Here is a 12,465-nt window from a genome sequence, read left to right on the forward strand (position 1 = left end):
ATATACAAGAATATAACTACTATAATACTTCTCCTATATACAAGAATATAACTACTATAATACTCCTATATACAAGAATATAACTACTATAATACTTCTCCTATATACAAGAATATAACTACTATAATACTGCCTCTTATATACAAGAATATAACTACTATAATACTGCTCCTATATACAAGAATATAACTACTATAATACCGCTCCTATATACAAGAATATAACTAATATAATACTGCTCCTATATACAAGAATATAACCACTATAATACTGCCTCCTATATACAAGAATATAACTACTATAATACTACCTCCTATATACAAGAATATAACTACTATAATACTGCCTCCTATATACAAGAATATAACTACTATAATACTGCTCCTATATACAAGAATATAACTACTATAATACTGCCTCCTATATACAAGAATATAACTACTATAATACTGCTTCTATATACAAGAATATAACTACTATAATACTGCTTCTATATACAAGAATATAACTACTATAATACTGCATCCTATATACAAGAATATAACTACTATAATACTGCCTCCTATATACAAGAATATAACTACTATAATACTGCCTCCTATATACAAGAATATAACTACTATAATACTGCTCCTATATACAAGAATATAACTACTATAATACTACCTCCTATATACAAGAATATAACTACTATAATACTGCCTCCTATATACAAGAATATAACTACTATAATACTGCTCCTATATACAAGAATATAACTACTATAATACTGCCTCCTATATACAAGAATATAACTACTATAATACTGCTCCTATATACAAGACTATAACTACTATAATACTACCTCCTATATACAAGAATATAACTACTATAATACTGCCTCCTATATACAAGAATATAACTACTATAATACTGCTCCTATATACAAGAATATAACTACTATAATACTGCCTCCTATATACAAGAATATAACTACTATAATACTGCCCCTATATACAAGAATATAACTACTATAATACCTTGATAGAGGAGCTGATCAGTCCTCCTCTGTTATGAACCTTCAGGACTCTCTCAAAAAGGTCATTCCTCTTGTTCTCATCATTGATGTAATCCCCTTCGGAGAGCTCTATGGGCTCTGACACCCCACCGGTGAAATCCACCAGGGCGTCCGCCGTGTTTCCTCCATCGAGGGCCTCATAACACCCGACTAATCTGCAAATAAAACAGAATATTTCACTAGCTGGAAACCGTCCGCAAATTGCTGTTGATGGATCTGATACATTTATACTTAGTTGATATTAAAAGGGGTATTCCAGGAAAAAAAAATAATTTTTTATATATATCAACTGGCTCCAGAAAGTTAAACAGATTTGTAAATTACTTCTATTAAAAAATCTTAATCCTTCCAATAGTTATTAGCTTCTGAAGTTTTCTGTCTAACTGCTCAATGATGATGTCGCGTCCCGGGAGCAGTGCATGATGGGAAAATATCCCCATAGGAACTGCACAGCTCCCGGGACGTGAGTCATCATTGAGCAGTTAAACAGAAAACAACAACTCAACTTCAGAAGCTAATAACTATTGGAAGGATTAAGATTTTTTAATAGAAGTAATTTACAAATCTGTTTAACTTTCCGGAGCCAGTTGATATATAAAAAAAAAAAGTTTTGGCCTGGCATACCCCTTTAATTCTTTCAATAATTATCAGCTGCTGAAGTTGAGTTGTTGTTTTCCGTCTGGCAACAGTGCTCTCTGCTGACATCTCTGCTTGTCTCGGGAACTGCACAGAGTAGAAGAGGTTTGCTATGGGGATTTGCTTCTAAACTGGGCGGTTCCCGAGACAGGTGTCATCAGAGAGCACTTAGACAGAAAAGAACAACTCTACTTCAGAAGCTCATAAGTACTGAAAGGATTAAGATTTTTAATAGGAGTAATTTACAAATCTGTTTAACTTTCTGGAGCCAGTTGATATATATATATATATATAAAAAAAAAAGTTTTTTCCTGGATAACCCCTTTAAACCAATGGTCTCAAACTGTGGCCCTCCAGATGTTGCAAAACTTCAACTCCCAGCATGCCCGGACAGCCAACGGCTGTCCGGGCATGCTGGGAGTTGAAGTTTTGCAAAAGGGAAGCATTGATTTACCTTTCATGATCAGCGTGGATCCTCTGGAGGAGGCAGACAGGTGTTTGGCTGTCCAGGCATGCTGGGAGTTGAAGTTTTGCAAAAGGGAAGCATTGATTTACCTTTCATGATCAGTGTGGATCCTCTGGAGGAGGCAGATAGGTGTTTGGCTGTCCGGGCATGCTGGGAGTTGAAGTTTTGCAAAAGGGAAGCATTGATTTACCTTTCATGATCAGTGTGGATCCTCTGGAGGAGGCAGATAGGTGTTTGGCTGTCCGGGCATGCCGGGAGTTGAAGTTTTGCAAAAGGGAAGCATTGATTTACCTTTCATAATCAGTGTGGATCCTCTGGAGGAGGCAGAAAGGTGTTTGGCTGACCGGGCATGCTGGGAGTTGAAGTTTTGCAACATCTGGAGGGCCACAGTTTGACACCACTGTATTATACAACCAGTTGTCCATAGTAACCAATCAGATCACTTCCATTATTTTTCAGAGGCCTTCAAAAATGAAAGAAGCGATCTGATTGGTTGCTATGGGCAACTGGTTGACTCTTCCTCTACACAGGTTCCCGGCACTATGGCGTACTTGGCATAAGCTTTCTCCACCAGGGCGCACCACATCTCATTCATATCATTGGAGTGACAATAGATCAGCTGGTTATTGACGGTCGGGAGGCGGTCGTCGATCACCACGTCCACCCACTGCCCGAAGCGCCAGAAGTGAAAGTGAAAGATCCCGGCATAGTTCTCCGGCTTCTCCGAATTCCACTCCTGCTCCTTCCAGTTGGGAATGACCTGTAGATAACATGAAGAAGTATTAAAGAAGCACTCCAGCTTTGTTCTGCACGTATCATGCACACTCATCATCACTAGTCCTACAGCGCCATCTGTTTCATGCCAGCACAGCTGCATCCATGTGTTTCAATACTGTATCTGGGTCATGTGATCACCAGTCTAACCCACAGAAGATCGGAGTGCTTAATGCGTCAGAGGACGTGGTCAGTCCTGGGTCAGCTGACTTCCTGTGAACTGCAGGATGACATCATCACTTATCAAATCCCTCCAAAGTGCTCCCAGACTCCTCCTCTCCAGCTTTTGATACCATCTCTATGGGATCAGGATACACAGCATTTATACTCCTCCCCCTATCGCTATCTATATACTGCTGCTATCTCTATGGGATCAGGATATATAGTAGTTATACTCCTCCCCTCCAGCTCTATCTGTATACTGCTGCTATCTCTATGGGATCCGGATATATAGTAGTTATACTCCTCCCCTCCAGCTCTATCTGTATACTGCTGCTATCTCTATGGGATCCGGATATATAGTAGTTATACACCTCCCCTCCAGCTCTATCTGTATACTGCTGCTATCACTATGAGATCAGCATATATAGTAGTTATACACCTCCCCTCCAGTTCTATCTGTATATTGCTGCTGCTATCTCTATGGGATCAGCATATATAGTAGTTATACACCTCCCCTCCCAGCACTCTCTCTATAGGATCAGGATACATAGTAGTCATACACCTCCCTCCCCTCCAGCTCCATCTGTATACTACGCCAAGTTGAAAATTGAGAAAATTCTGGCGGAAGTATCTCAGGTAATATTCCATGATTACTAGTGTCTATACCAGCTAAGCACAAGACGTACACAAGAACCTCTACATTATTTTCGAATAATAACCTATGCTGCACTATACAAGCAAAAAGCAAATACACAAAAAAATATATATATAAATAATAATAATAATACATACACATTAGGGGAGATTTATCAGAACCTGTCCAGAGGAAAAGTTGCTGAGTTGCCCATAGCAACCAATCAGATCGCTTAATTTTTTTAAATTTTATTTTTTTATAGGCCTGTGAAAAATGAAAGAGGAGATCTGATTGGTTGCTATGGGCAACTCAGCAACTTTTCCTCTGGACACACAAATTGGGACAAAAAAGTATTTAGTCAGCCACCAATTGTGTAAGTTCTCCCCCCGTATAAAGATGAGAGGCTATAATTATCATCATAGGTTATAACCTCAACTATGAGAGACATAAAGAGAAAAAATATCCATAAAATCACATTGTCTGATTATTAAAGAATTTATTTGCAAAATTATGGCAGAAAATAAGTATTTGGTCAATAACAAACAAGTAAGATTTCTGGCTCTCACAGACCTGTAACTTCTTCTTTAAGAGTCTCCTCTGTCCTCCACTCATTACCTGTATTAATGGCTCCTGTTCGAACTTGTTATCAGTATAAAAGACACCTGTCCACAACCTCAAACAGTCACACTCCAAACTCCACTATGGCCAAGACCAAAGAGCTGTCGAAGGACACCAGAAACAAAATTGTAGACCTGCACCAGGCTGGGAATACAGAATCTGCAATAGGCAAGCAGCTTGGTGTGAAGAAATCCACTGTGGGAGCAATTATATGAAAATGGAAGACATACAAAACCACTGATAATCTCCCCCGATCTGGGGCTCCACGCAAGATCTCACCCCGTGGTGTCAAAATGATCACAAGAACGGAGCAAAGGGAGATAATAAAGCACTCACCCGTTCTGGATGCAAGAAGGTGTTTTTATTCTATCAGTTCAGGGAGGGGGAGGAAGAAAGCGGAGCTCCGTGGAGCTTGTGGGTAATGGTCCCGTTTTGCGCTGACGTAAGTGTCCGTTAGCCCGCAGAAGCCCCGCCTTTGCCAGTTACAGCAGGATATACACAGAGATTAAAACTACAATTGCGGGCGAACGGCAGCGCGGATCAAACCAAGGTAGGGCTCGTTTTAATAAGCGTCTCCGGCACTATCCACCAATACCTGTGGATAGTGCGGGAGAAAATATGTGACAGTTTTCCTTTAAATAGACGCAGGAGCAGTGGCGGGTCATCTGACGCAGTAAGTATGTTGCTAAGTGGCATGACGCTAACACTGCGCGTACATCCCGATCAGCACGGCTGAGGATGACATACTATTGTAGGCAATAGCGAGGGATTCCTCTGCAGTGTAGAGCGAGGGATTCCTCCGCAGTGTGGAGCCTGCGAAAGAGAACGAAGGGGGAAAGATAGCAGAAGACAAGGATGGGGACGACAAATCCACTTATAAAGCAGAGCGGACAATACATTAATCAGAGAAATGCGCTGGATTAGTCGCTCTCGTTATATCCGAGGGGTCTCATTGCTTCATGTTGGGAAACATTGGAACCTTGGGAAACAGTTTCTCGGCTGTTTGCGGTGACAACATATGTGACTCCACTTGTTGTCTTAGAAAGGATTGTAGCTGAGAAGAGACCTTGGCAGTCGGATCTGTTTGGATTTTTCTGTAGGTGTTTGTGTCTGAAAGTTGACGGTAAGCTTCCTTTTTGTATCGTTCTGCTGTCATAATCATTGTGTTCTTGCCTTTGTCAGCTTTTTTGATTACGAGGTCTGAACGATTCTTGAGCCAAGCTAAGGCTCTCTTTTCCCTGGGCGACAAGTTCGGGATGGTGTGGGATAGACTAAAGCCTTGATGCCTTTTAGTACTGCATGAGTGAACCGATCTCGGCTAGAGCCGTTTAACACTGGCGGACAGAATGTGGACTTTTTTCATCCTCTAAATTCTGGAATGTTACAAGTGTCTGTACTTTGTTCACTCAACCCCGGGCTGGTTAGGCTTAGCAGGACTTCTAAGTCTCTTGTCTGAGTCAGATCAGTGGCAAAATGGGCACTGAAGCCCAAAGTACCTAGAACAGCTGGATATTCCCCTTTGTTTAGGTCTTTTCTTCTCTTTGTTTAGGTCTTTTTGATGGAAGAACTTGAAGAGATTTATTTTTCTTACTCCTTAATACAGGTCCATTTCGAAATTGGTCCAGGTGAATGGTTCTGCGATGCAGAAGTTGAGTCCTTTCATAAGTAGTGACTGACAGTCTTCATCTAAAGACACCCCTGAGAGATTGATTATGATGTTACTGTCATTTATTGTTTCTTCCATGTTACTTTTTTCCGTTTTGCACTTATTCTGGTGGAGGTTCCTGGATCTTCTGCCTCCTCTACCACCTACAGAAAAATCCAAACAGATCCAACTGCCAAGGTCTCTTCTCAGCTACAGTCCTTTCTAAGACAAGTGGAGTCACATACGTTGTCACAGCAAACAGTAACTGTTTCCCAAGTTTCCAACCAAACCCCAGTGGTACTTTTTACCAAAAGTCCACAAATCGTTGAACAACCCCCCGGGGAGACCAATAATTTCAGGGATAGGCTGGACCACGGAATTCTTATCACAGTATCTCGATTGGCTATTAAGACTTTTGCTCACAGATATCCCGTCATACTTAAAAGACACAGTCGACATTTTCGACTGCCTACTAGATGCATAAATAGAGACCGGTGACGCAAATAGAGATCGATAGATGTGGAATCCTTGTATACCAGGATTCCACACGATGCAGGCATAGCTGCAGTTGAAGAATTCTGTAAGGCAGCTGGTAAAATGGACGCTTTCACCAACTTTGTCATCACTGCTCTAAAATTAGTCTTGAACAGTAACTATTTCCAATTCGATGACGAATGGTACAAACAGGAGACCGGTACAGCAATGAGCACAATGGTCTCCTGTACATACGCCAATATTTTTCTGGTCCTATTGGAAGCCAAGATGATTTTCTCATCCAAAAACCCCTTCTTGAGACAAATCAAGATGTACGTACAGAACATGTGTGGATGATGTTTTCGTCATTTGGTCTGGAGACAAGACAAGCTTTGATTGATGTGAATACCAATAACACCATGAATATGGCGTTCACATCAACTTTCAGTAGCTTCCAAATTACATTCTTGGACGGGTTAGTGACCTTGAAAGAAGGAACAATAGAAACACAAGGTTACAGAAAACCCTCTTCACCGTTGCTAAACCTTGACCACAACTCCTACCACCCAGAACACACGAAGCAGTCCCACCCCTATAGTCAATTTCTACGCCTTAAAAAGATCAACACCAACCAAGAGATATTTCTGCAACTAGCTAACTCCTTACAAGAACATTTGATGAACAGAGGGTACCCCAAGAAATGCCTCACAAAGACACTTGAGAGAGCAGACAAAAAAATCCAGAATGGAGCCGATTAAAAAAAAACTAATCAGAACGGGCGAAAACAAAACGCTATATTTTAGCACAATGGCCGATGCCATAAGAATATAAGAAAGACCATCTATAGGCATTGGCATATACTCGAAGATGACCCTGTACTAAAAGTGGCAGCTAACAAACCCCTTATTACACATAGAAAAACCAAAACACTAAAAAATGAACTTGTCAGAAGTACATTAAAGGGTACCTCTCATCAAATAAACTTTTGATATATTTTAGATTAATGAATGTTGAATAACTTTCCAATAGCATGTTAATGAAAAATATGCTTCTTTCTATTGTATTTTTCCCGATCAGTCCCGTCAGCAAGCATTTCTGACCCATGCTGGAGTCCTAAACACTCAGAGCTGCCAGCCTGCTTTGTTCACAGCCAAACAGGCTGTGAACAAAGCAGGCTGGCAGCTCTGAGTGTTCTCCTTTGTGAACAAAGCAGACTGTCAGCTCGTAGTGTTTAGGACTCCAGCATGAGTCTGAAATGCTTGCTGCCAGGACTGGTAGGGAGACCCCTAGTGGTCATTTCTTCAAAGTGGAAAATTAAATAGAAAGAAGCATATTTTTTAATAACATGCAATTGTAAAGTTATTCTGCATACATTAATCTATAATATATCGAAAGTTTTTTTGATGAGAGGTACCCTTTAAGAGTAAATCGAGCCCAGAAAGAACTTGGATGCATCAATTACAACCTAGTGGTGACCATGAATGTGGCAGCTGCTCATATTGCCACCAACTTCAAAAAGGAAAAAACTCCATATAGGTGGAGACGCTGTACATGTCAGGGACTTCATCACCTGCAGGACACAATTCCTTGTCTATTGTTTGGAATGCCCCTGCAATAGATTCTACGTGGGATCTACTATCCGGCAAATGTTCGTACGATTTCGCCAACATTTGAGGCTATCCTGCATGGGTCAAGGTGTACCCAGATTAGCAGAACATCTGCGTAGAGAACACAATGGATGCGCTGATCCCCTCACCTTTTTCGGACAAGAATGAGTGACTGTCGCAACTCCAGGCATGGATAAACACACTTACCTTTTGCGCAAGGAAGAGCTATGGATTTCCCGACTTGAAGCAACAGGACCCCTCGGATATAATGAGAGAAACTAATCCAGTGTATTCCTCTGATTAATGCATTGTCCGCTCTGCTTTATATGTTTGTTTCTGTCCTCTCTGTCGTCCCCATCCTTGTCTTCTGCTCTTTCCCCTTCGTTCTCTTTCACAGGCTCCACACTGCGGAGGAATCCCTCGCTCCACACTGCAGAGGAATCCCTCGCTCCACACTGCGGAGGAATCCCTCGCTCCACACTGCGGAGGAATCCCTCGCTCTACACTGCGGAGGAATCCCTCGCTCTACACTGCGGAGGAATCCCTCGCTCTACACTGCGGAGGAATCCCTCGCTCTACACTGCGGAGGAATCCCTCGCTCTACACTGCGGAGGAATCCCTCGCTCTACACTGCGGAGGAATCCCTCGCTCTACACTGCGGAGGAATCCCTCGCTCTACACTGCGGAGGAATCCCTCGCTCTACACTGCGGAGGAATCCCTCGCTCTACACTGCGGAGGAATCCCTCGCTCTACACTGCGGAGGAATCCCTCGCTCTACACTGCGGAGGAATCCCTCGCTCTACACTGCGGAGGAATCCCTCGCTCTACACTGCGGAGGAATCCCTCGCTCTACACTGCGGAGGAATCCCTCGCTCTACATTGCGGAGGAATCCCTCGCTCTACACTGCGGAGGAATCCCTCGCTCTACATTGCGGAGGAATCCCTCGCTAGCGCATACAACAGTATGTCATCCTCCAGCCGTACTGATCGGGATGTATGCGCAGTGTTAGCGTCATGCCACTTAGCAACATACTTACCGTGTCAGATGACCCGCCACTGCTCCTGGGTGGATGTGACCAAGCGGCAATACCCGTGAAACGGGACCATTACCCACAAGCTCAATGGTTCACCGCTTTCTTCCTCCCCTCCCTGAACTGATGGAATAAAAACACCTTCTTCCATCCAGAATGAGGGAGTGCTTTATTATCTCTTTGCTGTATTGTCTACATAAGTGCACCCCTGGGACGCAAATTCACGTCCACATCAGCATATCATCTCAGCCATCAGGAGGTACTCCACACAGTGAGCAGTGCCGAGACTGTTTTTCTATATTCTGCAAAATGATCACAAAAACGGTGAGCAAAATCCCAGAACCAGAGAGTTGGGACAAAAGTAACAAAGGCTACCATCAGTAACACACTACGCTGCCAGGGACTCAAATCATGCAGTGCCAGACGTGTCCCCCTGCCTAAGCCAGTACATGTCCGGGCCTGTCTGAAGTTTGCTAGAGAGCATTTGGATGATCCAGAAGAGGACTGGGAGAATTTCATATGGTCAGATGAAACCAAAGTAGAAATTTTTGGTAAAAACGCAACTCATCATGTTTGGAGGAGAAAGAATGTGGAGTTGCATCCAAAGAACCCCATAGAAAACCTTTGGAGGGAGTTGAAAGTCTGTTTTGCCCAGCGACAACCCCAAAACATCACTGCTCTAGAGGAGATCTGCATGGAGGAATGGGCCAAAACACCAGCAACAGTGTGTGACAACCTTATGAAGACAGAAAACGTTTGATCTCTGTCATTGCCAACAAAGGGATATAACAAAGTATTGAGATGAACTTTTGTTACTGACCAAATACTTATTTTCCACCATAATTTGCAAATAAATTCTTTAAAAATCAGACGCACACACACACACACATGTATTATATATATATATATATATATATATTATATATATATATATATATATATATACACACACACTATATATAGTAAATGTAAATGTATTTCTCCCTAGTTCTAAGCTGTTGCTGAATGTGACGTATATGTTCAGGATCAATGTTTCGCCCACCTGTCAGGAATAATAATGGTTACGGATGAGGATTGCGCTGCTGATCAGGCGCTTACACCGATTTCTGCTGAATCGTACACAGAGCGGGGAAGAATGACATCTGCGTCCATCATGCAGGAGCCAAAAAAATATATATAAAAATACAGCAGTAAGGATTCTGCCGCCAAGTGATAAATGGCCGCCGTCAACCAAACAGATGTTTTATTTATTACGGAGGTTGCTCCATTAGCTGCTACATGTGAACAAGACGCCGTCTATTGTACAAAGGATGGACGTGTCGGAGAAACGTATTGATGGAGTATTAAACCTCATAAATAGTGCCGCAATATAAGCTACTGATAGTAATCACACATACACTTCATGACCATAAGTCTCCCCCCCGCCATTTCATGAAGAAGCTTTATACCAAGTTCCCCCTAGGAGCAGGGCCGGTTCTGCCTATAGGCAAAATAGGCAGCTGCCTAGAGCGCCCTCTTGATAGTGCACAGCTCTGCCTGTGGAAAGAAAGTTAGTAACCAACCAGCATCTGAAGCACCCGCCCAGCCAGCACCACCGACACGTGGGGGTTTGTTACAGTGTGTCACCCCAGTAGTAAGGAGATTACATGAGGAGGAGGCTTGTTACAGTGTGTCACCCCAGTAGTAAGGAGATTACATGAGGAGGAGGCTTGTTACAGTGTGTCACCCCAGTAGTAAGGAAATTACATGAGGAGGAGGTTTGTTACAGTGCGTCACCCCAGTAGTAAGGAGATTACATGAGGAGGAGGTTTGTTACAGTGTGTCACCCCAGTAGTAAGGAGATTACATGAGGAGGAGGCTTGTTACAGTGTGTCACCCCAGTAGTAAGGAAATTACATGAGGAGGAGGTTTGTTACAGTGTGTCACCCCAGTAGTAAGGTGCTTACATGAGGAGGAGGTTTGTTACAGTGTGTCACCCCAGTAGTAAGGAGATTACATGAGGAGGAGGTTTGTTACAGTGTGTCACCCCAGTAGTAAGGAAATTGCATGAGGAGGAGGTTTGTTACAGTGTGTCACCCCAGTAGTAAGGAGATTACATGAGGAGAAGGTTTGTTACAGTGTGTCACCCCAGTAGTAAGGTGATTACATGTGGAGGAGATTTGTTACAGTGTGTCACCCAGTAGTATGGAGATTACATGAGGAGGGGGGTTGTTACAGTGTGTCACCCCAGTAGTAAGGAGATTACATGTGGAGGAGGTTTGTTACAGTGTGTCACCCCAGTAGTAAGGAGATTACATGTGGAGGAGGTTTGTTACAGTGTGTCACCCCAGTAGTAGGTGATTATATGAGGAGGAGGTTTGTTACAGTGTGTCACCCCAGTAGTAAGGAGATTACATGAGGAGGGGGTTTGTTACAGTGTGTCACCCCAGTAGTAAGGAGATTACATGAGGAGGAGGTTTGTTACAGCGTGTCACCCCAGTAGTAAGGAGATTACATGTGGAGGAGGTTTGTTACAGTGTGTCACCCCAGTAGTAAGGTGATTACATGAGGAGGAGGTTTGTTACAGTGTTTCACCCTAGTAAGAGGATTACATGAAGACAAGGGTTGTAACAGTGTGTCACCCCAGTAGTAAAGAGGGTGTGTGTCAAAGGGTGGAATCAATTGGTGGGGTCAAGGGGCGGCAAAATTAGCTTTGGCCTAGGGTGGCAAAAATCCTTGCACCAGCCCAGCATAGGAGGGGTAGGGGATCCAGTCAGACCTCCACAGCTCAAATCTGTTCTAAATGATGGAACATAAATGTTACAGAACCCTGTTAAAACTATTGCCCAAAGAAATGGTAGAGCTTCCCCACAAGCCAACCTTTTGACCTGGGGCTGCAAAACTACAACCCCCAGCATGCCCGAACAGCCAACGGCTGTTCGGGCATGCTGGGGGGTTGAAGTTTTGCAACATCTGGAGGGCCGCAGTTTGAAGACCGCTGATCTACTGTAGGGATAACACAGTGACGCTATGAATATATACATATTAAGGAACATCATGCCTTCAACCATGAATAAGGATTAAGTATAAAACATCCGAAAAGCATCGGTTTTCTGACTTTTCCAAGAAGGAAATAAAAATGTAAATAAACTTAATTGGTGGAGCTGGAAAATGTCTTGTTTGTGTATTGTCATTTTAAATTTCTTCTCACTTTAGTTTCTGTATTTCTGAGAGGTTCCTCAGGGTTTTAAGTTTCAAAATAAGTCCTCAGGGGCGAAGCTAGTCAAGGGCTGTGACTATCTGTTAGCAAGAGAGGAGACCTAAAAAAAAATAAAAAAATAAAATATATATATAAAAAATAAATAAAAAAATGGCCGCTTA

The 12,465-nt window shown here is 42.6% G+C and overlaps 1 protein-coding gene across 4 annotated transcripts in view; it reads right to left on the reverse strand.

The window, feature by feature from the left end:
- Positions 1 to 12,465, reverse strand: part of CAPN5 (calpain 5) — a 93,115-nt gene that overhangs the window by 19,366 nt on the left and 61,284 nt on the right. For 3 of the 4 annotated variants that reach the window (XM_056561160.1, XM_056561161.1, XM_056561159.1), the window contains exons 4-5: positions 2,711 to 2,919; positions 1,020 to 1,212 (exon numbers count right to left, since the gene is read on the reverse strand). In XM_056561160.1, the coding sequence (XP_056417135.1) occupies positions 1,020 to 1,212; positions 2,711 to 2,919 (402 nt within the window). Of the gene's footprint in view, positions 1 to 1,019; positions 1,213 to 2,710; positions 2,920 to 3,003; positions 3,129 to 12,465 lie in introns of those variants that run through there. The other variant, XM_056561163.1, reaches the window with a different exon arrangement.

The sequence above is a fragment of the Hyla sarda genome, chromosome 2 (genome assembly GCF_029499605.1).
Source record: "Hyla sarda isolate aHylSar1 chromosome 2, aHylSar1.hap1, whole genome shotgun sequence".
In the NCBI taxonomy this organism is placed as follows: domain Eukaryota; kingdom Metazoa; phylum Chordata; class Amphibia; order Anura; family Hylidae; genus Hyla; species Hyla sarda.